The sequence below is a fragment of the Halichoeres trimaculatus genome, unplaced genomic scaffold, assembly GCF_033239565.1.
Source record: "Halichoeres trimaculatus isolate MK-OKI-2021-1 unplaced genomic scaffold, fHalTri1.1 fHalTri1_scaffold_15, whole genome shotgun sequence".
Classification (NCBI taxonomy): domain Eukaryota; kingdom Metazoa; phylum Chordata; class Actinopteri; order Labriformes; family Labridae; genus Halichoeres; species Halichoeres trimaculatus.
This window is the reverse complement of record NW_027437193.1, coordinates 30,379,857-30,404,718: the sequence shown is the minus strand read 5'-3', so window position 1 is coordinate 30,404,718 and position 24,862 is coordinate 30,379,857. Positions and strand designations below refer to the sequence as shown.

The following is a 24,862-nucleotide window of genomic DNA, read 5'->3' as shown; positions in this document are numbered from 1 at the left end:
CTTCCTGATGGGGTGGAGCAGGACCAGACTGATTTACGGCACGTCTAAGAATTGACGAGACAACACCACGCAGGCTGATGAGGTTTAGTATTGAGAAGAGACATCTGTGTTTTCCTCTGCTCAAAATGATTTCTGTGATGAATTTTGTAGTGATGGTGGACACTGGAGCCTCACTGTCTGACAGAAAAAGGACAGAAGAGCAGAAGAAAGATAAACAGCAAAGTGATAGAGCACGAGCTAAAGGCTAACTAAGGGGCTAAGCTGTCTGTGCTAATGTTCATTCTAACCCACAGTCAGCAGTTATTCTGCAGTGGTCTGTTCAAACTTGAGAGTCTTTCAATAAAATGAAGAGTGAGGTTACGTTAGCTCTGCTTGGTAGATGACTGGCAGGACATAGCTAACCAGAACTAGTTAACGTTACATGTTAGTAACATGTCTTAGAGCAGTGGTTCTCAAATGAGGGTATTTGTACCCAAAGAGGTGCATAAGATTCAAAAAATGTTTATAAAAAAAATAGCAACCAAGCGAAAATCTTTAACACAGTTAATTCAATCAATGTTTAAATCCAAAATAAATTTAAGTTCATTAACTGAAAATTATATCCATAGACACTAATAGTACAGTGCTGTGTTTTATGTCTTTTTTCCAAACAAAACTGTTTTGTGCTTGTTGAGGGGTACTTGGCAGAATAAAAAAGAAGAAGAAAAATATTTAATAGGGGGTACATCACTGGAAATAGTTTTAGAACCACCGTCAGCTCAAGGAGCTGCCATTAGCGCTAAATCTAGCCGGCTACTAAAGTACTCTACCAACTACCTTACCTTGTCATGTTGTATCTGGTCAAAAGTTGTCTTAAACAGAAAATTGTCTTCTGATTATATCTCCATTTATGTCCAAAACAAATGCATGCCTTGTTAAAGAGTTAAGTCTTCCCAACAGTGTGCGTGAGACTGTGGGCCAAAAGGTGGTGCTGCTGTCCAATTTGAATAGAACCTCATCGCAGCACGTAACAGCTGTCTGTGGATTATTTAGCTGAGATCTGATGCAGAAAAAAATGTGCGAAAAGAAACTTATTTCTTTTGAATCATTACCATGTTATATTATTTAAATTTCATTTATTTGATCTTAATATTCACTCCTGCCTCATACACTGTTCTATATTTTGGAAGGAAAGCAGAGTACACATCATTTGACAATCTCCTGAAAAAATGAAGAATAAACATGAATTGTATTCCATCTCGGGAACGATGTAAACATGTCAATAGATTTATGATAATTGGCGTGAGAAAAAAAGAGAAAGAAAAAAGTCTGAAACTGAAAGAAAGTAATTAAAATGTAAACTGCATAACTTGACGTGTGTTTGTTTCATACATTAAGGCACAAAGTAATCATCACATGAGCGTAGCAAGGAGACAACGCATTCATTTCAAACACTCATGACAGGAAATAAATGCAGCAGCTCTTTGACACGTTTTTGATGAGAAGATCATTTTTGTTTGTGTTCAGACAGAAAAACAGATGTAAACATCCCAAAGAGTAAACTCCATTTAAAATAATCAAAGAGATCATATCACTGCCAAGAATTTGTTCTTGTAAGATTTGTTTTTCATGAGCGTTGGACGTTGGAGTGGAGCTCCTCTCCCCTGAGAAGGACTCAGTGAAGCAGAGAAGTTTGGATGCAGGTTTAACGCTCTGAATTTCAATCAGCAGAAGATTCATGCTCGCATTTATCAAGAGATCAGTTAAAGGGACGGCACAGCGTTCTTGTAAAAGCCGGTCCTCAGAGGTGATGGGAGCGCAGTGATTCTGTGCATTATGCAGCAATAACTGTAAATGCGATAGACCGCAGAAATAGAAATTGGAGGTGGCAGGCTGTGCATCGTATACTGGACCATATAAACTAGTGAAGAGGTCACTCAGAGGCGGAGGAAAAGGAAATGATGATATTTACACCACCAGACTAAAAGCATTGATGTAATGTTTTCTTGTCCCCTTTGTTCTGTTCTGAAGGGTTAGCTCTGAAGGAATACTGAGAGATAAAACCTAGCATGTTTGAAAAGTTAATGATGGTAGCCCCATCCATCATATCAATGGCTGAGATGCAAAACCTCTTATGTGCAAAATTTTCTGATTTGCTGATTTCACTCTGGATGATGAGAAGAAGGAATGCTGCCCGCAGTCTGCAATTAATATCTCAACATAGTCTAAAATCAGTGTGTCATGCATTAAGTATCCTTAACAAATAGCATTCTGCAAGAAAACAGCATTTTTTCCCCATATGTCAAAAAAGTGAATTTTGCAGATAAGAAGTTTTGCTTTTCAGCCATCGATATGGAAATGCAGTCTTATTAAAAAAAAGTCATGTTGAGGCTACTTAAACAAAACACATTAAATCTTAACAATAAATTCAAAAGTATGTCAACTTAAACACAGAGTGCTTTACACCAAAAATAAATATGCACACTGTCAAAATAAAACAACATGAAGAACAGAAAAAAAACAAAAAAACATTGGAAGTAGGACCCGAGATCCTGCAGCATAAAATACAGTCAGATAAGATAAAAAGTGAAATAAACCCCTGAGCCCATGAACAATAAAACAGCGAAACAGGATGCACAATTAAAAATAAAAATGAAATAAAAAAAAATTAAAAAAGTAAAAAAATAAATAAATAAAAAATATGATAATTAAAGCAGTAAATAACACATTTACAGTTGGAAGCAGTTAATCGCCCAGTTAAAGTAGATTTTAAAATTGAAAAAGGAGGAACTGACTGAGCTGACATCACTTCTTCAGGTGGGGGTTTCACAGCTGTGGGCCTCTTATTGAAAATCCTCTTTCACCTTTAGTAACAAGGAGGGCTGTAGGTACACAGAAGAAATATTCACCTAAGAGTTTAGAACCAGTCCTGTTGGATTATTTTGTCTGTATTTAGTATTCCTGTGTTTATCTTAGGCCATGTCCACATGTTGCTGGGTATTTGGGAAAAAGCATATGTTTTTATACATTTAGGCCTGCCATTCACATGAAACTGCAGCTTTACATCACTAAAAACAATGTTTTCTGAAAACTCTAGCCGAAATGAAGATTTTTGAAAACTTGGGTTTCATGGTTACACAGAGTCTGTGTAGACACAGAGTTTTTGGTTCTCAAAAGTCACATCTGAATGACAGGGGTTCATGCTGATTGGCTGGAAATGTCTGAAAAACACTGTCAAATATGGGTTTGAAATTCCTCCAGCCACACTTAACAGTGGATTTGCCCTCTGCGTGGGGAAGAAAGTTTTGTATAGATGGTGGCTGTTTTCCAAATCGCTTACTACATACTACATGTGAATGTAGTATGTAGTAAGCACTGCATACTACCTACTGCTTTGCATGTAGTATATAGTATGACTGTTCTATTGGGTCTGTTTTGTAGTATACTACTCTGGTTTACAGTTGCAGAAGTGGAGCTTTGATGATGTTTTTTTGCCTTGATCGTAAATGTACAAACAATATATGGGCAGATCTCAGCCTTTTAGTTATTTTGTTAATCATATCACACAGAATCATCATGCTTGATTACTAATCTTATTCCAAAAGTTATATCGTTTACTGAAAATAATTCTGAAAGGGATTTTTATTTTTTACAGCTGATGGAAAAAACACACTTCTATATGACCCATGTATGGTTTGAAAAGTGAACTAGTGGATTGTATGGGCTAATGAATTTTTAGAAGTAAACACCTCTTTTATGACTGAAAGTGACAAGATGTACGGGTGTTTCTTTCTCATCACTTCACGTATAATGTCACCGTCTATGTTAGTTTTTAACTATATTGCCGACTCTTTCCAGTAGATGGCAGTAATTCACCAAAACCTGCCACTCGCATAGATAAACAGCGCTAGTGCTGTGCATTGTGGGAAACAGTATGTGAGGTAGACTGGTCAGTTGCATACTGAGAAATTTTCCTGGATCAGTAGGGCATCCAGGGATATTTAGCGTACTGCAGATTTTGCAAGTTTTCACATTCTGACTACTACATACTAAATTTAAGCCAAAATAGTGTGCACTGCTAGTGTAGTAGGCAGTTTGGAAAACAGCCTGTCTCTGTGTTCAGTCTAGTTCTTTTGTCAGTTCCTTGTTGCATCATGTCATGCATGGGTCTCCGTCGTCTCGTGTGTTTTTTTAGGGTTTTGGATTTCTGGAAATAATGAACTTGTATGTTCTAGTAGCTAGTAAGTTCACCTAGCCTTGTTTTTTAGTTGTTGTTGTTGCTTTGTTTTTTTTGTTTTTTTGTTGTTTGTGTTTTTGTTCATTCTGTTTTGTCTTTGTTTATTGTGGAACTGTGTGCTATATCTGTTTAACCAGCAACTGGAACTAATGCTTTCTTAGTTTTTATGCTATCATATAAGACTTTATTGTGTAAAAAAGCAAACAGCTCCCAACCACCATCTGGCAGTTATATTACATTACAATCAGAGGCCAGCAAAGCAATTGGTGAGGGGGATAAGATGAGTCACATGAACTATTCACATTTGAATAATTAGACGGTTATCCAAATATTTGAATGTAACAACTCTCCCTCCTGCTCAGGAGGTGGATGGATGGATTTCCATCTCCAAAAATAGAGCAGGTTGTTGGACTAAAAATGTGCATGAATAATTAGCTATGAAATTAAATATCTTTTAGCAGAAATAATCCTCAGAGGATACTGTAACAGCAGCTACGCTCTGTTTATATAGATATCCCTTTTTTTTTCCAGGAACTTCATCTCTGAATATTTGAGATCATTTCATCCTCTGAGACATGAAATGCTTTCTGTATATTCCCTTAATGAGTTTCAATTTCATGCCAGCTTTTCTCCCTTTAAATTGCCTGTTTGACTTTTCCCACAGTAAACAACATGCCAGATGTGTTTGTTAACACTGCTATCCTCTGTGCGTGCCACGCTGTGTTTTTAAAGCCTCTTAAATTCAGCTTTGAACACTTTTTTTTTTTTTTTTTTTTTTTCATTTCAGGGAGCTATGCCTCCCTTTTCTGCCTTTCCTTCCCTGTGCCTTTTCTTTTTAAGCGTTTCTAATCATATTCCTCTTCCCCACAGTGAGTGACAACACCAAGCTGGCTCTAATGAACAAGTACAAGGACAACATCATCGCCACAAGCCCCATCGACAGCAACCACCAGCAGAACACCCTGCTACCACACAACACCTCCACCAGCCAACGCAAGCGGCTCTCCAGCAACACCCGAGGTGAGTCGCTCCATCCTGCAGATTTACCTTTTGATAAACAACACAGAAAAAAAAAAAAAGCACCTTCATAAAATCTGCCCACAACTAGCTGAGTCAAGCAATACATGAGAAGAGGCGTTAACACAGAGATGCTGTGGCCGTCAGAGAGAAGCTGTGTGGCTAAAATAAAGCGTGTGTTCATATTTTACCAACAAATTATTTATTGCTTGCTCAAAGTGTAACAGACCAAAACAAATAGTTTAGTTTTGTGTTCTAAAGTCTCCGTTCGGGACATCTTCAGAATGCTAAGAGAAACACTGGAGTGCAATTTCTCTCTCTGTCTGACAACTGAAATAACTTTTAAAGGTTTAAAGTAAAGAATCCATAAATCAAATCTGCTTCAATTTATTTTTTCTCCAAAAATTTCAAGATGAATCTTTTTCTTTATGATTCAAAAAAAACAAACAAACAAAGAATGGATTAAAGAGGGGGTATTGTTTTTTTCAGCTTTTAAATTCCCTTCTAGTAGCTTTATAAAATTTACAGCCCCCAATAAAAACTATTTTTCTTTTACTGGTGTCTTAAAAAAAAAAAAAACGAAACATTTTTGCTGGCCTCAATCTTCAAAGCTCCCTTCTCCACAAACCCCCTTCACTCTGATTGGCCAGCCTTCTGAAGGGCCTGACAGGGGCAGGCCTTTGGTGTGATTGAGGCCCGCCCCTCCAACATATTGTGAATGAACCAGTTAAGAGATATTCATGCAATGGCGTTATCATATTAGCATGTTTTGTCAAAATGCCATAAAGATCTTAAGAAGATTTTGTGAGGATCTTGTGCAATTTTTAAAGGGGGCATTTTAATCAGTTACAGACTGATTTAGATATATTCTACAATAAATGAACTTGTGACAGTTTGAAAATCTGTGCACATTTAGCCTGATAATGCAGTATTGATGTTGTATATCCACATTTAGAATATGAGAAAGTAGAATACCCCCTCTTTAAAACAGAATCTAATACCAGCATTTGCAGGATTAAGGTGTAATGAAATGGCAACTTGCCTCTTTTTTATTTTCGACAAACCAACATCAAACACGTTTTGTTTTGGGGTTTTTTTTGTTCTCTTCTTGTTGAGGTGATCTAAACTCTTGGAGTGCGAGCTCTCTTTGCTTGTTCATCTCCTCCTCTACCTGTGACTCCTAACTAACAAATATTATGATCACAGTTGGATTTTAGACAAAGAAGAAAGAATTATAACTCAGTGTGTTTTGAGGTGATAATTGAGAAAACAACAGTTCAGTGGCAAACAAGATGAGCTACACATGCAGTGTGAGGTGAACTCCTGCTTTCAGAATGGGGGACCTTGGCTTTGAACTGTGCTGAATGCCCTACCCAACAGTTTGGTATAAATAAATGTACCTGTTTTTTTTCTTTTTGCAATTGCAGCTTTACCAACAAGTTAAACCTACGCTTCTTTTCTTGTAAAACTCCTAAAAATCAAACTGATATTTCAATTTTGGAGACTTCCTTGTGTGATTTTTGCTTTCTGTCTCTGAAAAGATGAGGACAGCCGGTCATGTCAGAGTACCTCACAGTTTTGTTGGCTTGTTAGCAAAACAGCAGCAGGTTCAGTCTCCCTTTTGTATCAGTTCAGGCCACCAAACATCATAGACAATCTACTTTTTGCTCTGCCTAGAGCACAATACCAGTAAGTACTTGCATGAAATGGGATAAATAGACTTTAGATTATGGTTTGGCAGCATTTCACTTAAACTACGAGAGAGCAAAAGCAAAGCCTGCGTTCACAGCCGTGTTTACTGAAACTGAAGTGTTCACTTCATATATCCTTCAGTGAACACTTTTTATGTAGAAACACTGTAACTCTGCTGCCTCTGGGCTTTTCCCTGGGCATTGTTTAATAAAAGGTGAAAGCTGAAGTTGTTGGAGCATGACGTCTGTCAAGGTGCAGCCAACTGAACCTTTAGCCCCATTTCCACTAGCAGTGAGTATGGGAACCTTACGATATGATACATATCACAATACTTGGGTCACAATACTATAATACCGTATTTTCCGCACCATAAGGCGCACCTAAAAGCCTTCAGTTTTCTCAAAAGCCGACAGTGCGCCTTATAATCTGATGCGCCTTATATATGGATCGATAATGACTACGTATTTCCCGCACTATAAGGCACACCTAAAAGCCTTCAGTTTGGATGGATCGATATTGATTAATCATGGCTACTGTAGTCAGGGGGTGTCGCCGGAGTAACAGCGGTAAGCAGTAAGAACCTGAAAAGAGGAATTCTGCTAAGTGCTAACATTAGCTCACAGGCTGGCCTGGGCTTCTTCTCTTGTTTATTGTTAGAGCAATACAGCGCCCCCCAAAGGTCTGGCATTTGAACTGATCTCTGGAAACGGCTTTTGTGGACGGCAGAAACGGCTTCGTCTTTACAGCGCACTTTTTTTGAAAAGGGCACAGAAAATAGTTGGATAGGCAAATGTGCGGCTCCGTGTGGATGTAGCCTGAGTTTGACTGACTTATTGACTGTTTTGTTGACATTCCCTTTAGTGCAGCTCCATCTAGTGGGTGCATAACGCAACCCCAGCCACTACTATAGCTTCTATTCTATGCGCCTTATAATGCGGTGCACCTTATATATGAAAACAGTTTTCAAATAGGCCAGTCATTGAAGGTGCGCCCTATATTCCGAAAGTGCCTTGTAGTGCGGAAAATACGGTATAACAGTTTCACAATATTGCGATACATGAAGTTAACTATTTGATTGAAAACAACTTTTATTGTGTTTGAAATAATGAAAGTAAAATGCAGTGTTCATACGGACAGTTAGCTTGAAAACATAAAATGTGCCAAGTTTTTCACTTAAACTGCTGTGACATTTAACTAATGTTGCAAAAAAAAAAATGTTTGAAAGATGTGGTCATTTGATAAAACTGATCAACATCACATGGTGTAACCAATGTTACTCATAAAAAATCTAACCCTGTGCAACACATGACTATGATTATTGTTTTATCAGTCTACTAAACTGTAAAAATTAAACTTTAACTGATTTTAAAGTGACTGACCCAAGAATAGAGAGAAACTATTGATGTGATGGCATAAAAACCCACATCATCAAGTTTAGGAATGAAATATTAAAAATATACTTTGAGGTTACATTTATTTTACACTTTATGGGAAACATAACAAACAGTGGAGTAGCTCTTTGGCGCCACCTACTGCAGTGGAGGTGTTGAAGACGCATTGCACTTTCAACTCCCCGAAAATATAAAGAGTTGAAATATTGATGTTTTATCACAGGTCAAACTATCCCGATATATTGTTGTATGGATATTCTTCACACCTCTTGTTGGTACTGTTTGGTACAGGTTAGATCATTAAACTAGATCCTGTTTGCATTTTCGCAGCCAATTTTGCCCTTCTTGGTAGGTGGCATGTAAGCTGGATGCCTATTATGTTGGCTTTGCAGCGGGACGCAATGTACCCAGATAATAAATCCAATGAAGAATAAAAATGTGCAACAGTAAATAAAGAGCGCCATGTTTGATGACGCCATTTTCCAAACAAAAAGCAAAAAATTATCTTCACAAAATTTACTAGAAGTTTAACCATGGCAGAGTTATGTGTTGTTCTTTATTACTGCTGTGGCTATAGGTGACAATTCTTTCGACCAATCAGTGGACTGCAGTGTCGCAAGCGCTGCCTTCTTTCTAGCAGAAGGGTACCAAAAAGTGGGTTGGTATGGGTTGGTAAATTTGGGACTTGTCCTGGTCGTAGTCAAAGAAAACTTCATGAAATGTGTCGTACCACAACAACCCGAACTAAACCACTTGGCTGAAACAAGGCTTATGACTGCTGGCGTTGATTTTCATCCTCTTCCGTCGTTCAATATTTTAAATGCATACGACCTTAAACCATCTGTCCGATTCTTTTTAGAAAGCCATAACATTCTATTCCGGCTGCTAAATTCTTATTTTGTACTTTCTGGTTTTGATTGATATCTCATCAAGTCTTCTGCGTTTATTATTCAGTGTTTCTTACATATTTGCTAATCACGAGATGTTTTCATCTCTGTTTAGTTCATATACTCTCAGTTTCTGTTCCAATCTGGTATTTACGTCAATTCCACAAATGTTTCAATGCTCACTAAGGAAATACAAACTCTTTTGAATGTCAGTTTGACTTTTAGGGTTCATGTCATGCTGCAGCTTCAGAGAAACCTTTGAGTCTTACTCAGATTTATCTGCTTATCATCTGCTGCAGCACTTTTCAAATGAACCCAAAGGCCACGGCACTCTCAAAGATGATTTGTTAGCTGGTGTGAGAATATTCCCGGGGAAAAAAGATGAGCTATGAATTTGAAGCGTTGGGCGTTCAACCTGTAGCAGTTTTGTGATCAATGTCTGGGCTGCACATTCAGTGTCCTTTTTTCTGGCTGCTAAGAAATCCTGGTGAGTCAGTGAAGGAGGCCTCCATGAAGGTTATATCATTGAAAATAAAAATGTGAACATACTTTTGAATAACTGCAGAGGCTCTTTCAAAATTTCAACTGATAGTAGAGATGATATTGATGCCACGGTAAAGTTAGATGAGGACACTGAATAAACCCGGCGACATGAAGCCTCTTTGAATAATGAATCCGTTACAGTATTCAGTGTGAATGTGGTGTGAAAGTGAACACAAACATCTCCATCTTTATTGTTCTCATTGCAGTGTCATAAATCAAACCACTTTCTTTGCATACTTCTATCTCTATCAGTCCTGATTACTCTTCGTGCGTGCTTCATTTTCACTCATCATCCTGAAGTCTCATCGCCTCTTCCTCCACCGCTGCCTGCCCGAGCTGTGGTGGCGTAGGTGTCGCACTGTGTGACAGGAGCCCTGAGAACACAGGAAATGAAGAGAGGTTACAGCTGAAGAAATGGAGAGACATTATCCCATTATGATAAACACAAGAAAAGAAGGCAGTGACATTTTCAAAATGTCATTTTGGAAATTTCCAGTTGACCTCGGATCATAATTCACTTTCCTCCTCACTTGGTTGCATGGGTGCTTTTTTCTCGGTCTAATTAAAACGTTTTTTTGGGGCGAAGATGCTCCAGAAATAAACTTTTTCAGTGAGAAATAAAGAGAATACATAGTAAGGTACCGTAATTCAGAGCACCACACAGTTCGAAAATGCATCAACTGAGAATTTAATCCCAGACACATCAGGTTTGTTCTTACTTCATCCATTTTAACCATGTTTCAGTCATGAATCATTGAAGCCCAACATGACTCTTGGGATATTCAAATTCACACTCTTGTCTTTGTTCCCGTCTGACCTTGACTGTTTGCTGCGCGCACCTGCAGCCACCACAGCAGCTTTGAGAGCTCAGATCAGACACACACAGACAGAGTGAAAGAAAACAAAATTCAAGAAAAGCCTTTTATCAGAAATACAGGGTGAGAACAAAGAGTGAATGCCCAAAACAACTAACAGAGAGCAGCACCCGACACTGCTGGCAGCGACAACAGGCCGTGCTGGATAGTTAAACATTTCTGTTCCCTGAAATCCTGCAGCATCACATCGTTTAACTGCAACTTAACGGTGCTGCTGTCAGCTGGTCAGTGAGACTTTTTACCAGATTGATCTTAGAGTCTCAGGTCATGATCAGACGGATAGTGTTGCTGCATCAAAGGAAAGAAAACAGCTTCTTGAGTCATTTCTGAACATTTTGCCATGACTTTGTGCTTTCTTCATGACCTGTCCTGGAAGTAAAAACACAAGGAATCACTCCAGTCCCGCAGATGCTGATAGAAAAAGTCTGTTTACATGAAAACAGCTGTTTCCTGTGAATGATCTCTCATGACTTGTTTCATAGTGAAAACAATCGCATTGAAAGCGAAGGCAGGATAGTTAAAATGGTCATATATGAAATGCCTTTAACTTCTGAGTGCACTACAACCCAGAGATCCAACAGTTTTCAACATCAGTGTTTAAAACAAAAAAAGAAAAAGAAAAAAAAAAAACACCTTTTGTGAGTTAAAATATTGCAAGTTTTGTACATAAGCAGCTTCTATGAATTACTTTTCCTCTCCTTATGGCTCCATTTGTCCATTTTTGAGTTAATGTGAGTCCATGCACTGGGATTTGACACTTGTCCCCGTAAATTTATATAGAATATGATAGAATAGACTAGATTATACTGTACTTTATATATTCTTAAAAGGTTAATATGTATTAATTCAACTTGGAAGCAGTGAATAAAGGCAGTGGTATGTGATTGCATCATCATCTGTAGCAGGGGTGGCCAACCTGCAGCTCAGGAGCTACGTGTTCTCTGCCTTTCAGTGTGCAGCTCTTCTATCAATTCATGAAAACATATTGCTATGAGTAGTGGTGTGCCAATCGATCTGAAATATTGATATATTGATGCCAACGTTGGCATCAGTATTGAGCAATACTTGGGTGATGAGATCAATACTTAAGTTTCAGTTTCTTTTCTCTACATGTGCTCCTCTCAATTCCTCATGTGCTCATTGCTATATAGATAGATAGATAGATAGATAGATAGATAGATAGATAGATAGATAGATAGATAGATAGATAGATAGATAGATAGATAGATAGATGATAGATAGATAGAAAGATAGATAGATAGATAGATAGATAGATAGATAGATAGATAGATAGATAGATAGATAGATAGATAGATAGATAGATAGATAGATGATAGATAGATAAATAGATAGATAGAAAGATAGATAGATAGATAGATAGATAGATAGATAGATAGATAGATAGATAGAGAGAGAGAGAGAGAGAGAGAGAGAGAGAGAGAGAGATGGAACTTTGTCTCTCATCTGCAGTAAAAACAGAAACTTGTCCTTGACATGGCTCGAAGAACAAATTTAAACACACTTGCAAACACAAAAATCTCGCTTTGAAAATTTGAAAAGTATTGATTTTCATTCAATGTCATTTTGTTTACTTATTACAGGAAGTGGGTTTGTAAGATCACGTGTGCGATGTGGCTCATTGTAGTACCGCGGTAATTTTTGTGGCTCTTGGTCTCAGACTGTTTGGCCACTCCTGGTCTGTGGGCTAATGTAATCACTGACAGAGCATCCCCTATCTATTCAGAAGAAACCAGTCACCACAGCTTCTGTTTGAAGGCTGGTGGAGTTCCTCCTCTGAAGCTACGCTGTCGACTACAGCTAATTTTTTTTACAAGTACCTCTTTCTTTAGCCCCTTGAAGTGATACTCTAGGATGGAACAAGTTGGGTCCTATCACAAGGTTTAGGGCAGAAATTTCCCCTACAGCAGTGTTTTGGTGCAGCAGAAGCCCAGAGCGCTCACACCAAACACCCTCTCCCTGCTCCTCTGCCGGTTTCCTCTGCTCTCAGACGGGGCCATATTTTACTTGACCAAAAACACAAATAAACTGACTCCCACCGAAAAAATCTGATATCGGCCTGATATTGTTCCATCCCGGAGTGTCACTTTAAGACATCTTACAATATAGTTGACATAGACACCTCAATGTATACTACATTTGTAGCACTACATTTAAACACACTCCGCTGTGTGGTGGTTATGCTCCGGTAAATGTCACAATCTTTACTTATCACTAGCTCTAACTAGGTGACTGGTTAATTGTAGTGACAAATTGGGTCTGAGTTTCCAGCTGGTCCCTGTGTGTTTTAGAGTAAAGTGAGATGACACTACAAAATGTGATACTTAATCAATTTATATTATTGTAATACAACAATTGAGGATGTGCTTAAAGGAAAGGGGCATGTATCTAATTTTATATTTGAAAGGCAAACCTGATTACACCTGTGAGTAAGAGTAACTGAGCTGATTCAGGTTTAGACTGTGTACTCGACGTGTCACTCTGAATTGAAATAGAATTGTAAAACAGAATCTGAATTTTGTAAAATGAAATAAAAGTTCTAGTTTTTGAAAATCAAGGACTACAACGTTTCATTGTCAAGTAGGTCAAAGCAGATAAATCCACTTTCAAAACATTAAATTAAATTTCAGATCATACTTTTCAAATTCAATATAATATTCCAAATTCACCAGTTCACCAGTTCACCAGCTTCACACATCACCAGTAACAGGCTTTTGTCATCCAAAAACTGAATAAGCTCTGCGTAGGCCTCCGCATTTTTCCCATCCTCTTCATCATCCGCATTGTCAGGGTCGTTTAGGATTTAGTCTTTTTATCCTTGAAGACATGGGTGGCCCAAAAACTTGGTTTCCCATATCTTGTTATTCTTCTTGTCACCTCCAAAACGAGCCTCGCCCAGCGGCTACTTGTCATCTCCCTTTCCTTTCTGCTCATACTTTCAGCTCTCAGGTGCACACAGCACAAGTTCCGACTTTCATCTGACAGGTCACTCAAACCTTGTGTTACAGGATTATTCTGGGCCTGTAAACTGTTAGCAGAATATTCCTACACAACGTTTAACATGGCATAAAACACACAACCAAGTTGTTCAATGCTGAGCGGATGCCCACACCCATACGCACACCTGTTTTATTTATTATTATTTATTTATAGATTCAGCATACCTGTGGGCTGTTCTCTAATCAGGCAAAATGATCGACAAAAAATCACAACACATTTATTACAACAAAATTGTGTGAGAGTATTGTGTGTGAGTGTGTTAATATTTAGTGGAATATCTATACCTGTAAATTTGTGTCTAAGTTTCCAAGGCCATTGATTATGTTTCCTTTGCTTTTGGCTTCAAAACTCTCTGTCTATGATTCCATGGTTGAACACAGTAACTCATTTGTTTCTGCAGTATCTACCCCTAGATCTCTTCAGTCTGTCTCTGTGTGAACACACACATGCTACAATGTGTTGTATCAGAACAGCTGTTTGAGTCAGAGGCTCTTAGATAAAAAAACACATTCAAACATTGATCCAGAGTCGACTGTTCTCTTTATCTGTTTCCTCTCTGGCTAATTCAGTCAGTTTCCATGAAACTTTGATCATTCCTGTTCCTCAAAATAGCCAGGATAGTGATGCAACTTTTCCATGATCAGGAAAAAAAAAGAACAGGTGGCATTTATATTTAATTCAGAATTGTTTTTTCTTTATCTGTAGATGGCACAAGTGCATTGCATGAAACAAAAGAAACAGAGACAAAATAAACAACTTATACAACAATGATACTGACTGCGCAGGGATTTCTTTTTGAGTAAGAAAAGTAGAAGGATTTGCTTCCTAATGAACCCCCACCACCACCACCACCACCACCACACACACACACACACACACACACACACACACACACACACACACACACACACACACACACACACACACACACACACACACACACACACACACACACACACACTCTAGAAATATCAGTGCTTGTCGTCTCAGGTTAGTATTCTCCATAGCTGCATAGGAATGAGATTGTCTCAGCAGACAATTAGATCGGCTCCTCGCCGTTCTCAGCCTCAGTTGCTGGTGTTCCCAGTCAACTATTTTCATCTTTGTCATAAAATATGCTCTGACAGAGCTATTGTTCTCAGAGGACAACTTCTGTGCCTGTGTGAGGAGGAGGAGGAGGAGAAGGAGGAGGAGGCAGGTGAGGTAATGACTCTCTCCCTCTTTGCTGAAGATGCCCAAATGCCTCTCCTCACTCCATATGTCGACACATTTAATGGACTCCAGAGTTCCTTCTGAAGAGGCTCAAGGACTGGAGTTGCCAAATGGGAGAAAGCAGTGTCACAAAGAGTGAATGAATCGGCCCTCAGGCCTGCAGGACTCAATCACTATTTCATGATTGTTATTGCTGAGCAGGTGCAACATTTATTACTTATTAGTTGCGGTTTTAATGAAGTTAATATCTGAATGAACGGACAAGGTTAATGTTACGGTAAAGTTATGTACTTCAGCACTGTTCATTAAAGTTTCCATTACCATTTATCAAACGTTGGAAAATTGTAATTAAACAGAAAACACTATAAATAGAGGTGACTGGATTCAAGTCTAGCTGAGATTTGTTTAATGACTTCCTGAGATGTTTGTTGATTTCACTATACGCCCTGACTATGACTTAGCATGCATAATCTCAGTTATCCTGGCTGCAGTATATGAAGTTATACAGAGCCCCTAAGGTGCCACAGAGGAAAAAATATATAAATCACTTCTTCTCTCCATTGTGTGTGTTTGTAAACATCTGACATCACTACAGAAGCCGTAGTGGACGAGGACAAGGACGAGTCAAAATTTGGTGAATGATTTTATTTTGTGCACACGTTTTAGCTAAATCGTGTGCACGAATATGTATTATGAGTGCACGTTTTAATATATGCTGTGCACGATTTATATAATTTTTCCTCTGTGGCACCTTAGGGGCTCCATAAAGTTATGTCCTTTATGTCCGTTGACTTGCTGACACTCCTTTAACCCAAAGATATCCAGAGTTGGCATCCTGTTCAATGGGCCAGAATCCTTATCTGGATGTAGTGGTATAAGCGGCATTAAAAGTTTAAAAGAGGAGTTAAATGCTGAAATGGTCACTGTCTCACCCAGCTTTAATGATGTACCAAATGGCAAAATTACTTATTCTTATATCTTAAACACAACTTAACATGACATAATTGATTAAAACGATACAAAAAAAAAAAAAGAAAAAAAAAAGAAAAAAAAACGTTAACAGTGGATAATTGGGATATGTGGTGTTCCGAGGTTTTAAAGACAACATCAATGTACACGGAACCTAAAAACGTGACCACAAAAATGTGAGAAGTTCTGAACCGTGTATTATGTGAACCATTCTATACCAATTAACCAATGACTCCGGAAGTGTAAAGCCTAGTTCATAGCTCTGTTGACTCTATGCTGTAGCTGCACTATCGAGACTAGGGATGGGTACCTTTCACATTTGAAACGATGCGGTACATATACCCGGTACCTATCAATCGGTACCAGTACTCAACGGTACCAATTTTCGGTACTTTCTGTGTTACAGTGGTAAAAAATATCAATTTATTGAAGAATACAATACTTTTTTTTTTTTTTTTTTTTCAATTTAACATATTCATTCTACAATATATAACCTTGCAATGCTGTGTTCATGTCCAGCATAGAAAATCTCCTACTTTTTCACTCCTTCACAATCACAAGGATGCATTTAGGTACCTAAATATGGTACTTTTGATTTTATGTGAATCGGTACTCTGTACTTTCGACAGAATTCTGTCAGTACCTATAAAAGTACCTAACTCGGTACCCATCCCTAATCAAGACAACACTCTATAACAGGCCGCCTGTATGATCAATGAATCACCTGTTTTCAGTCCCTCAATATTTCTTCTTGCTATTTCCATTATGCTAAACTGAAGCTAATACATGTCGTCAATCATACAGCAACTATTACAATGAAGGATACAGAGGAGACATCGGGGGACATGAAGTGTTCAACCTTTGTTCTGCAATTCCAGAAAGCTATATCTGTTACCCCTTTTTGACTTAACTGGTGCTAGTTCCAGTTCACTGCCTGACTTAGCACTGGTTCTCTGTGTTTGCACTGACAAAGCACTGGTTTCTGGTACCAAAAACTGGTGCTTAGCAAGCAACAACTCTTTGCTTGGCCAGAGCAAATCTGGCGTTTCCTCATTCATAACTTGAACTGAATTGAAACAGCAATATCTTGTCAATCATAGATCAGCTCTATACCTTAATGTTTCATTTAACAGACTAAATACCCTGAGCTATTTTTTATTTACATGACGGGGTATCATTTCTGACTTGTGTTCTTGCATTCACGTTTCTCTTCTGCTCTTTGTATCGTGCACGACCACTTGTTCATCCTCGATGTGTTCACACCAAAGACTGTATAAAACATGAAGGTAGTCTCGCCGACGTCACCCGTCTGTTTCTGAAACGGAAAATGAAGCTCATTGGCTATAGCGGCCATATTGGTAGTGGCAAGAGCTTCGCCTATAGCCATAGGGTGCCAGCCATCACGTGACCCTCAACTGTGCCTCTTTTTGGGGGAGCTTGTGATCTTAATATCCTCTGAACGGCCGCATTAGAAAAAATTCACCCCCCGTACAGTGGGAGCCGGTAGTAAAATTAGCGACTCAGACAGGAGACTTTTTTTTGAACCACGCTGTAAATAGGTTAATTTCTGCTTTGAAAATGGCTTTTTTTGGATTGGTGTATATGTGACTTCCGCTACTTCCGGAGCCAGCCTCAAGCGAACACTTGAGAAACAGCAGATTTTAGTACTTCTGCATTGTCTCATATTCCTAGACCGGAGGTTGGTTCACACACAAACACATGTGCACACACACAGATGGGCACACACTATGTCGCAAACAGTCAGAAAGGATAATAAACAAATCTCTGCATGTTTTGAAGTGCTCCCACCCATAACTTTGTTGCGGTCTACTGCCCCAAGCATCTACAGCTGACACCCCCTTGACACAGATACGTACGCAGTGACGTACTGACGTTTAATGGTGACACAATGACGTAGCACCAACTTGGCTTCTCGCTTATGGAAAACCAAACCGCCCCTCACGAAAAACGTGATCAGAACCAGCTTAGCATCAGCACTAAAAGACCACTGGTGGAAAGGGGAAATATAGGAACACAATCCCACTCAGTGGACCAATCGTTGGGTGACGTACCTACCACTGTGTCTTGTGTACATCTGAGCATTACAACGCTATCACATACTCTGTAAACTAAACTACAGCTTTGCTCGCAGTGGGTTGCAGCACTACAGCTGAAAAGGAACCTGTGACCAGCACTTTGGGCTTATGGTGATAGAATTTGCAACTTGTGTTTGACTGAAATCTGCTGCGATATGATCAGGTCATGACATTTCTTTGTTTAGTCAACTAAACTCATAAAAACTACAGTTATGATGTGATTTCATAACTTTTAACTCCCTTTATCAATGTTGATGCAGTGCTCTGTGCTGTCGGTAGAGTTTGCATCTCATCAGAAGATCTTTTCAGTTTGTATTAAACACCATCAATCAGCCTCATGTTTTCGAATGGATGTTGATCTAAAGATTATGGTTGCTTGAAGTAGTTCTGTCATAATTTGTTGTTTTTACATCCTGTGACATTTTTAATATCAGTGCTTTGACACCTTGTTTGTTTTTGTGTCCACTCTCTGTCATGACTAACAGCCATTGGCATCACTGGACAAAAGACTAGACTTTTTTGGTTTGTTTTTTATGGAGAGGTAGCTCGGCTGATTTGCATGCTGAGCTGTGGGTGAATGTCCTGCAGTGAGATGTTTGTGTTGTTTCTGAGCAGCACTGAGCGCAGCACCTCTTGGCTTCTTTTTAATAAAGAAGGCTGACAAATACCCGCTGTGCAAAATTTACTCTTAATTCCCCACGAGACACATTATTCTCTTTAGAAAGCCAGGCAGGGAAACACCAATCTGCTCGGAGCAGGAGAGCAGCCATCCCCGCCCCTGTGATGAAACCTGGAGTACATGTAAGCACCATGCTGCACTTGTTTACAGAAAGTGTTTCAAAGAACTCTTCCCACTAATTGGATGTTTGACAAACTTTCTACTGAACAGTCTTTGCTGATGCGCCTACATTACTATTCGATTCATATTTCTCGCCTCAAAATTTGAGGCAGACTTTTATCCACTGCCACAAACGCTATCTCAGTGTATTCCAGCTGTATAACTCCCACACAGGTCAACCTGCACTCACCTGAGGAGCTGTGAGGTACATTTTCTCTTAAGTGCCTCCCATAATACTTTTCTTCTCATACATCACAGAGAGAGAGGCATGCTGTTTGAACTTTGAACCACTTTAAGTTATTTCAGTGTAGTACTGTTACATTGTAGCCAGCGCTCCTTTTATGTGCTCTCCTCTGTGAAGCTTGTGGAGCCTCAAAGCCGTCCTTGACAGCACTTCTCTGTTCAGGTACTTAACGAGCCACTGACAGGCCTCACTTCCCGTGGTTGAGAGCATAGAAATTCTAATACAGTGTCGGGCAAAGGAAAGCTGTTCTAGTCCAGCTGAATTCATTGTAAGAGCTGAAGGATACATATTTCTTCAGTTAATTAAAAGCTTAAGCCAATTTGACGATATAATTCTCTATTAAAGAGTATAATATTAATAAAACTGTCCTCACTCTAAAGTCTTTCAAAGCACCAGTTTATAGAGTGGTCCAAAACACTTAAAGATGGTGCTGTAGGTGTCTCTGTAATGTAATGTCTGGATGCTGTATAGTTTTGATGAGATGTTGAAACCAGGTGAAGTATTTGACAAAGTGCAGAAGTCCTCAGTTGTGCAGCTCAAGGGGCCTAATTAGGCCGTCCATTTTTACAACAAAGGTAAAAAAATCAAGGGTGAAACAGCAAAATGAAAAGCGTGGGCGTTTCAAGAAAAGCATACAAGCATAATGTGCTTTCATTCCTTCAGATCCTGCATCAAGATGAAGATTGCTGCAAGACTCTAGAGCAGAATTCTGATCTGATGTTTGAGGACGTTATTTTGAAGAGGGGGCATGTAAATGGTTTAGTTTTGTTGCAGACCTAGTCAGTTTTAACTTTTTATGTGCTGAATGCATACTTAAAAAAAGTCAGCTTCTACAAATAGTTTAAATTTAAAGTGATAAAAGATGAAAAATAATAACTATTATAAATATAAAGAAATACAATAATAACTATGAGGAAAAAAAAAATGTTGCTCCACTCTGAAAACATTTCATCCAAAACACACATGTATCCCGGTGTATTGCAAAATAAAATTAAATAATCAAATGTAGAAATAAAATTGTTTTTAATTACCTTTTACTGTGATAACATAAAAGTTTCGTTCTTCAAACCATTATTGACCAACATTCAATCTTTGTTTTTGCTTCTACAAATGGAAGAAACTGTTGAACCCATAACCGTACCCTGGGGGTTGCCATGGAGTAAAGTTGCCATTGATGAAACAGGAAGAGCTGTTGAACATTAAAAAATATATAAATAAAAAATAAATGAATAAATAAAAATATCTGGTGTTTAACCAAGACCTTTAAGACAACAGTAGTAACTCCAGCCCACTTCTTCAGTCTGTCAGAGAGTAGGTTTTGGTCAATAATGTCAAATGCAGCACTAAGGTCTAAGTGAACAAAATGGAACAGTAGCCAGCATCTTCAGCCAACAGGAAGTCATTACAGACCTCTAGAGGAGCTGTCTCAGGGCTGTGCATTTTTTTTAAAGCCATTAACTCCAGTTCAAGAAATAAATCATATGCCACACAGGTCTCTGTATGATCCTGTAGAGACTGTTCTGCCCACTGCTTTAACATGCACTGGAATAAGTGGTGTCACTCTGGTTTACAACAATTCCTGATGGATACCTTAGATTACAGCAGCATTACATGCATGTTTACATATTTTTTAGTCAAAAATAGGGTGCATATACTCTAATAAGAAGGATGAGCTAATAGAAAAGAAGCCCATCTCATCACACCCTCTACTGATAAGTTTTGTAACCTACCACATGGCTCCTCATGCCCCCCACAGTCTGAGACAGAGGGGGACAGATGGGCAGTGAAAGCTAGTGCATCGCAAGGGTCATCAAGTGGGCACCTGCCTTCACCGGTGTTTCATTAAGTTTGGCCCAACACACCTCGGGAGGCTTAGCGGGGGCTTGTGTCCCAGAACCATCGCTCTGAGCCAGCTCCTGCACCACCTATCACATCCACAACAGTTCTTCTTTGTGCTACAACACGGCCCATACAACATGACAGTGCTCTACAGGCCAAGACTCTGTTTATGCATGATTCAGGTAGCAAACAGCAATACAGCCCCTGAAATCTAAAAATTAATCAAAGAGAGTGTCTATAGAAATAATGTTGGGGGGAGGAAAAGCTCTACCATGGCTCAAACTCACCTCTAATAATCCCTTCATTCCTGTTTCCATGACAAAAGGGAGAAAACAGTGGAGTATGTAGTAGGGCTGCCACAATTAGTCAACATAATCAACTATGTCCACTATAAAAAATCATCAACACTAATTTTTAACGGTCAACGCTGGTGTATAGATGTTTTTGTTGTTGTCGTATGGTGAAATGAAATACCAGGTGGTAAATGCTCACCTGTGACTTCATGGATACTTTCATGAGGAAAGATCACCAAGTTCATACATGAGGAATATTGATGAGGAGATACCTCTGTCCCTCCAACTGCACTGTGCTCTAACGGAGGCATCTCCGGCTTGGACAGCCTGACAGCTCCTGGTGTTTAGCGCATGATAGCGTGATTTAGAGAGTCTTCACTCTCTGTTAGGGGAGAACATGGTAATGTGAGACAGTTTTTACATGTGCTCCCTTCTAAGCGAGCTGAAATGATGTACCAGAAAAATTTACACATTTTCCAATTATTTAGGATGTTGCCTAGCAATAGAAATCATCAGAACATATTCAGGACTAAGGGCAGTGAATTTATAATTGTTAAAAAAAAAAAAAAAAAAAAAGTGTTGTCTCACTTTACACCACACCATTTGTCTCATTTTACCCCCACCGCCACAAATTTTGAAAAAACAACCTCTCAGCAATTCAGACTAATCTTCAGCTAGCATCATCACATGGTTTTATATGTTGATTGTTCATCAGCATATATGATATAAGTTTTTCTACCTGACTCAATTTGCTTTGGCACAAGAGTTGATTAAGTTGACAGCTAGAAAATTTACTTTTACATGCAAAAAAAATATTTCTTTAAAAAATAACGTGCTTAACACAGCACCATGAGGTCCTTTCCTTCATGGCTAAGGGGAAATGGGAGGGGCTTGAAAACGTAATGGTCAGATAACCACAAATATCATCCGTTGTCCCCTTTAGTTTTTTTTTTTTTTTTTTTTTCCCCCCAGGATTTGAGTCACAAACTAGTGTCAAAACTCCCCTAACTTCTTAAAAGTGAGGACATTTTTTTCTGATGGAGCTCATTCATGCTCATCTATACAATTATAGTTATTCATACTTCTAAAAATGGACAGTGAAGTTAAATAAGATAAATGGTGACAATTTGTAAGTGTGCACATCCCCTGCCCTCATTGAGCCACCCCAGTCTAAAAGTCTTGACACGCCCATGCAAAGTGACACACGGTAACGGTGTGATATGAAAGCTGACAGGCTTTCAGGTTTGATCTTACAATGAGAGGAAAGATAGACAAACTAAAAACCCCTGTCTCAAAGAGAGCAGAAAGGTGACTCCTGTTTGAGCATGAGAAGAATTAACGATCAGCTGATGCAAAATACACGCGAGTGCCGTAGCGCAGCAGTATCCACAAACTGCTTAAGGTGAAGGTTGAATTAAATATACCACACACAGAGTGACGGACGGAACTTCTGCTGCTAAATCTTATAAATCTGGGCATGGCGGAGAACGGAAGTTTGCTCTGCAAGTCATGGGATACTCGGGATATGACGAATCATTACAGCATAAAGAATACAGAGGAAGAAGAAAGCACATCTGTAAACACTGGTAAATGATCGTAGGAAGTGCAGATTTGAGTCCCTCAAGCAACTTTTCCAACCATAGTCCTCATTTGTCTATAACTCTCTGCTGTAGACAGTCCTGATATGCACCGTAGCACTGACTGGAGTTGAACTGGATTGGCCCCTAAGTGCTGGTAGAACAGGAAACGGTGCTCCCTGTGTAGATTGGGCTTTGAACTTTTCTGTAATAAACTATAACAGCCAAAAAAAAGTCAGTCCATCCTGCCATAAACTTTATCTCAATAATTTCTGAGGCAGTGCCTTTGTTTTCCCATCGGCACATGGACAATGTGACAAATTCATTTCCTCCAGCAGATGCTTTTACACAAAGCAACACACATTTGAGAGTGAGGGATCTGAAGTGGAGTGGGACACCTTCTTTCTGTACTCGTGTCACATGTCATCAAGCTGTGCCGGCCTGATGGATATTTAACAGCGGTTTACTCCGTGATTTTATTTGAAGTTATTGGAACGTGATGAATGTTGGAAGGAGCCTCTCACTTCCCTCCATTACTGCACGGGGATCTCATCTGTCCTTATTTCAGGGCAGACTTTTCTAGCACACTGACTTCTGCTGCAGAGAATTTTGTTCTCTGCCAGTACACATTTCTGGGGGGAAATTGTGCAGTGAATATTGCTTTATTATTAAATCAGTCGTGTGAAATGCGGAAACAATGGTGTCATCAAAAAGAGCCTACCCACTCGTGAAGTAAAGTAACACCACTGTCTGTGCTGTCAGATAGTCATGGCTGCCAATAATATTTACACACCACATTCATATCTTCACTGCCTATTGTTCTATTACCAACAATATGAAAAGCTGATGGAGCAGCTGTCGTGAAAAAAAAGTCTTTCTCAGTTTGTCACATTGACATTGCTGCCAACTGTGCTTTCATTCTTTTTTTTTTTTTTTTTCTCAGGGATCTTCTCCAGTTTAATCAAACGCTGCGTCTTGGTCGGGGATTTTTAAAGCTCTTGTCGCTGAGCAATGTTAGCATGAATTTGATTTCGCTTCACATACATCCCACTGAGGCAGCAAATCTTTGCTGCTTTGATGGATTTTCCCCCTCCCTTTGTGATTTGCGAGCCGCTAACACTTGTAAGACAAGCTTCAATACGTGCCCTCTAAATATAGCTTATGAATAAGCTAAAACACACTCATCTAAAATACATTAAAGAAATACTGTATGTTCAAGGGGTTTGTTTATCAGGATATTCTATATGCAGTGCTTACATCAGCCCTCATAATTAGGAACATATTGCAGTTCAATGACGGACCAATTAGAAACCATTCACTGCTGATGCATGCTTTTTATTGTGTTGTAGCAGAGGAGGGTTTGCTGTTACCCTTTTGAAATGTAAAACTGAGAAACAATCCCAATCTGGCGGTTAATTTTTTCTATATTTATTATCAGTTTGAAATAAAAGTACAAAAAGTTCAGTAAATCCAATCCAAATCCAATCCAAAACAAGAGTCATGTTTCATGTTCAAGCAGCCCAGATATTTCTCTGTAACATAAGTTGCATTTAATGTTCACGATTCCTTTCTCATAAACTGTTTGTGTGTCATCAACCACTTACCATGAACATTTTTTTAATGTTATAACTTCTCCAGCCTCCCACACATGCTGTCATACTGCAAAACCCTATTATGTTACTCAGCTTGAACCATTACAAAAACTGAAATCCAGGCCAGTGTTTATTTCATTTTTGGTAAAAAAAAAAAACAAAACAAAAAAAAAAACTTTCTACTCAAAACAAGACATAAACACTTGCTTAGATTTCAGTTTTTGCAATGGCCCAAGTTACATTCTGCTGTCATAAAGATGTATGGTAGATTAATTACTGGGTTAAAGAGGGGGTATTGTGCTTTTTTTTTTTTTTTTTTTTTTTTAAATTCTGTCTCTCTGGTACCTCCCTAGTACCTGTACAGGATTTCTGGCCGAAAACTCTTATTTCAGCTTCTGCTTTCTCTTTAAGGCTCCCCGCTTCATAAAGCCCCTTCCCTTTGATTAGCCAGCCCTCTTACGGCCTTTTGGGACGGATCTTGGTGTTTAAGGCCCAGCAAGTCTCATAAAGGTCGTGTGAAGATCTTATGCTATTTTTAGAATGGACGGTCTTGATGAGTTTAC

At 38.9% G+C, this 24,862-nt stretch overlaps 1 protein-coding gene across 6 annotated transcripts in view; it reads left to right on the top strand.

Moving 5' to 3' along the window:
* Positions 1-24,862, top strand: part of astn1 (astrotactin 1) — a 663,514-nt gene that overhangs the window by 136,336 nt on the left and 502,316 nt on the right. For all 6 annotated transcript variants that reach the window (XM_074688258.1, XM_074688257.1, XM_074688256.1 and 3 more), the window contains exon 5: positions 5,087-5,236. In XM_074688258.1, coding sequence (XP_074544359.1) covers positions 5,087-5,236 — 150 coding nt within the window. The remainder of the gene's footprint in view (positions 1-5,086; positions 5,237-24,862) is intronic.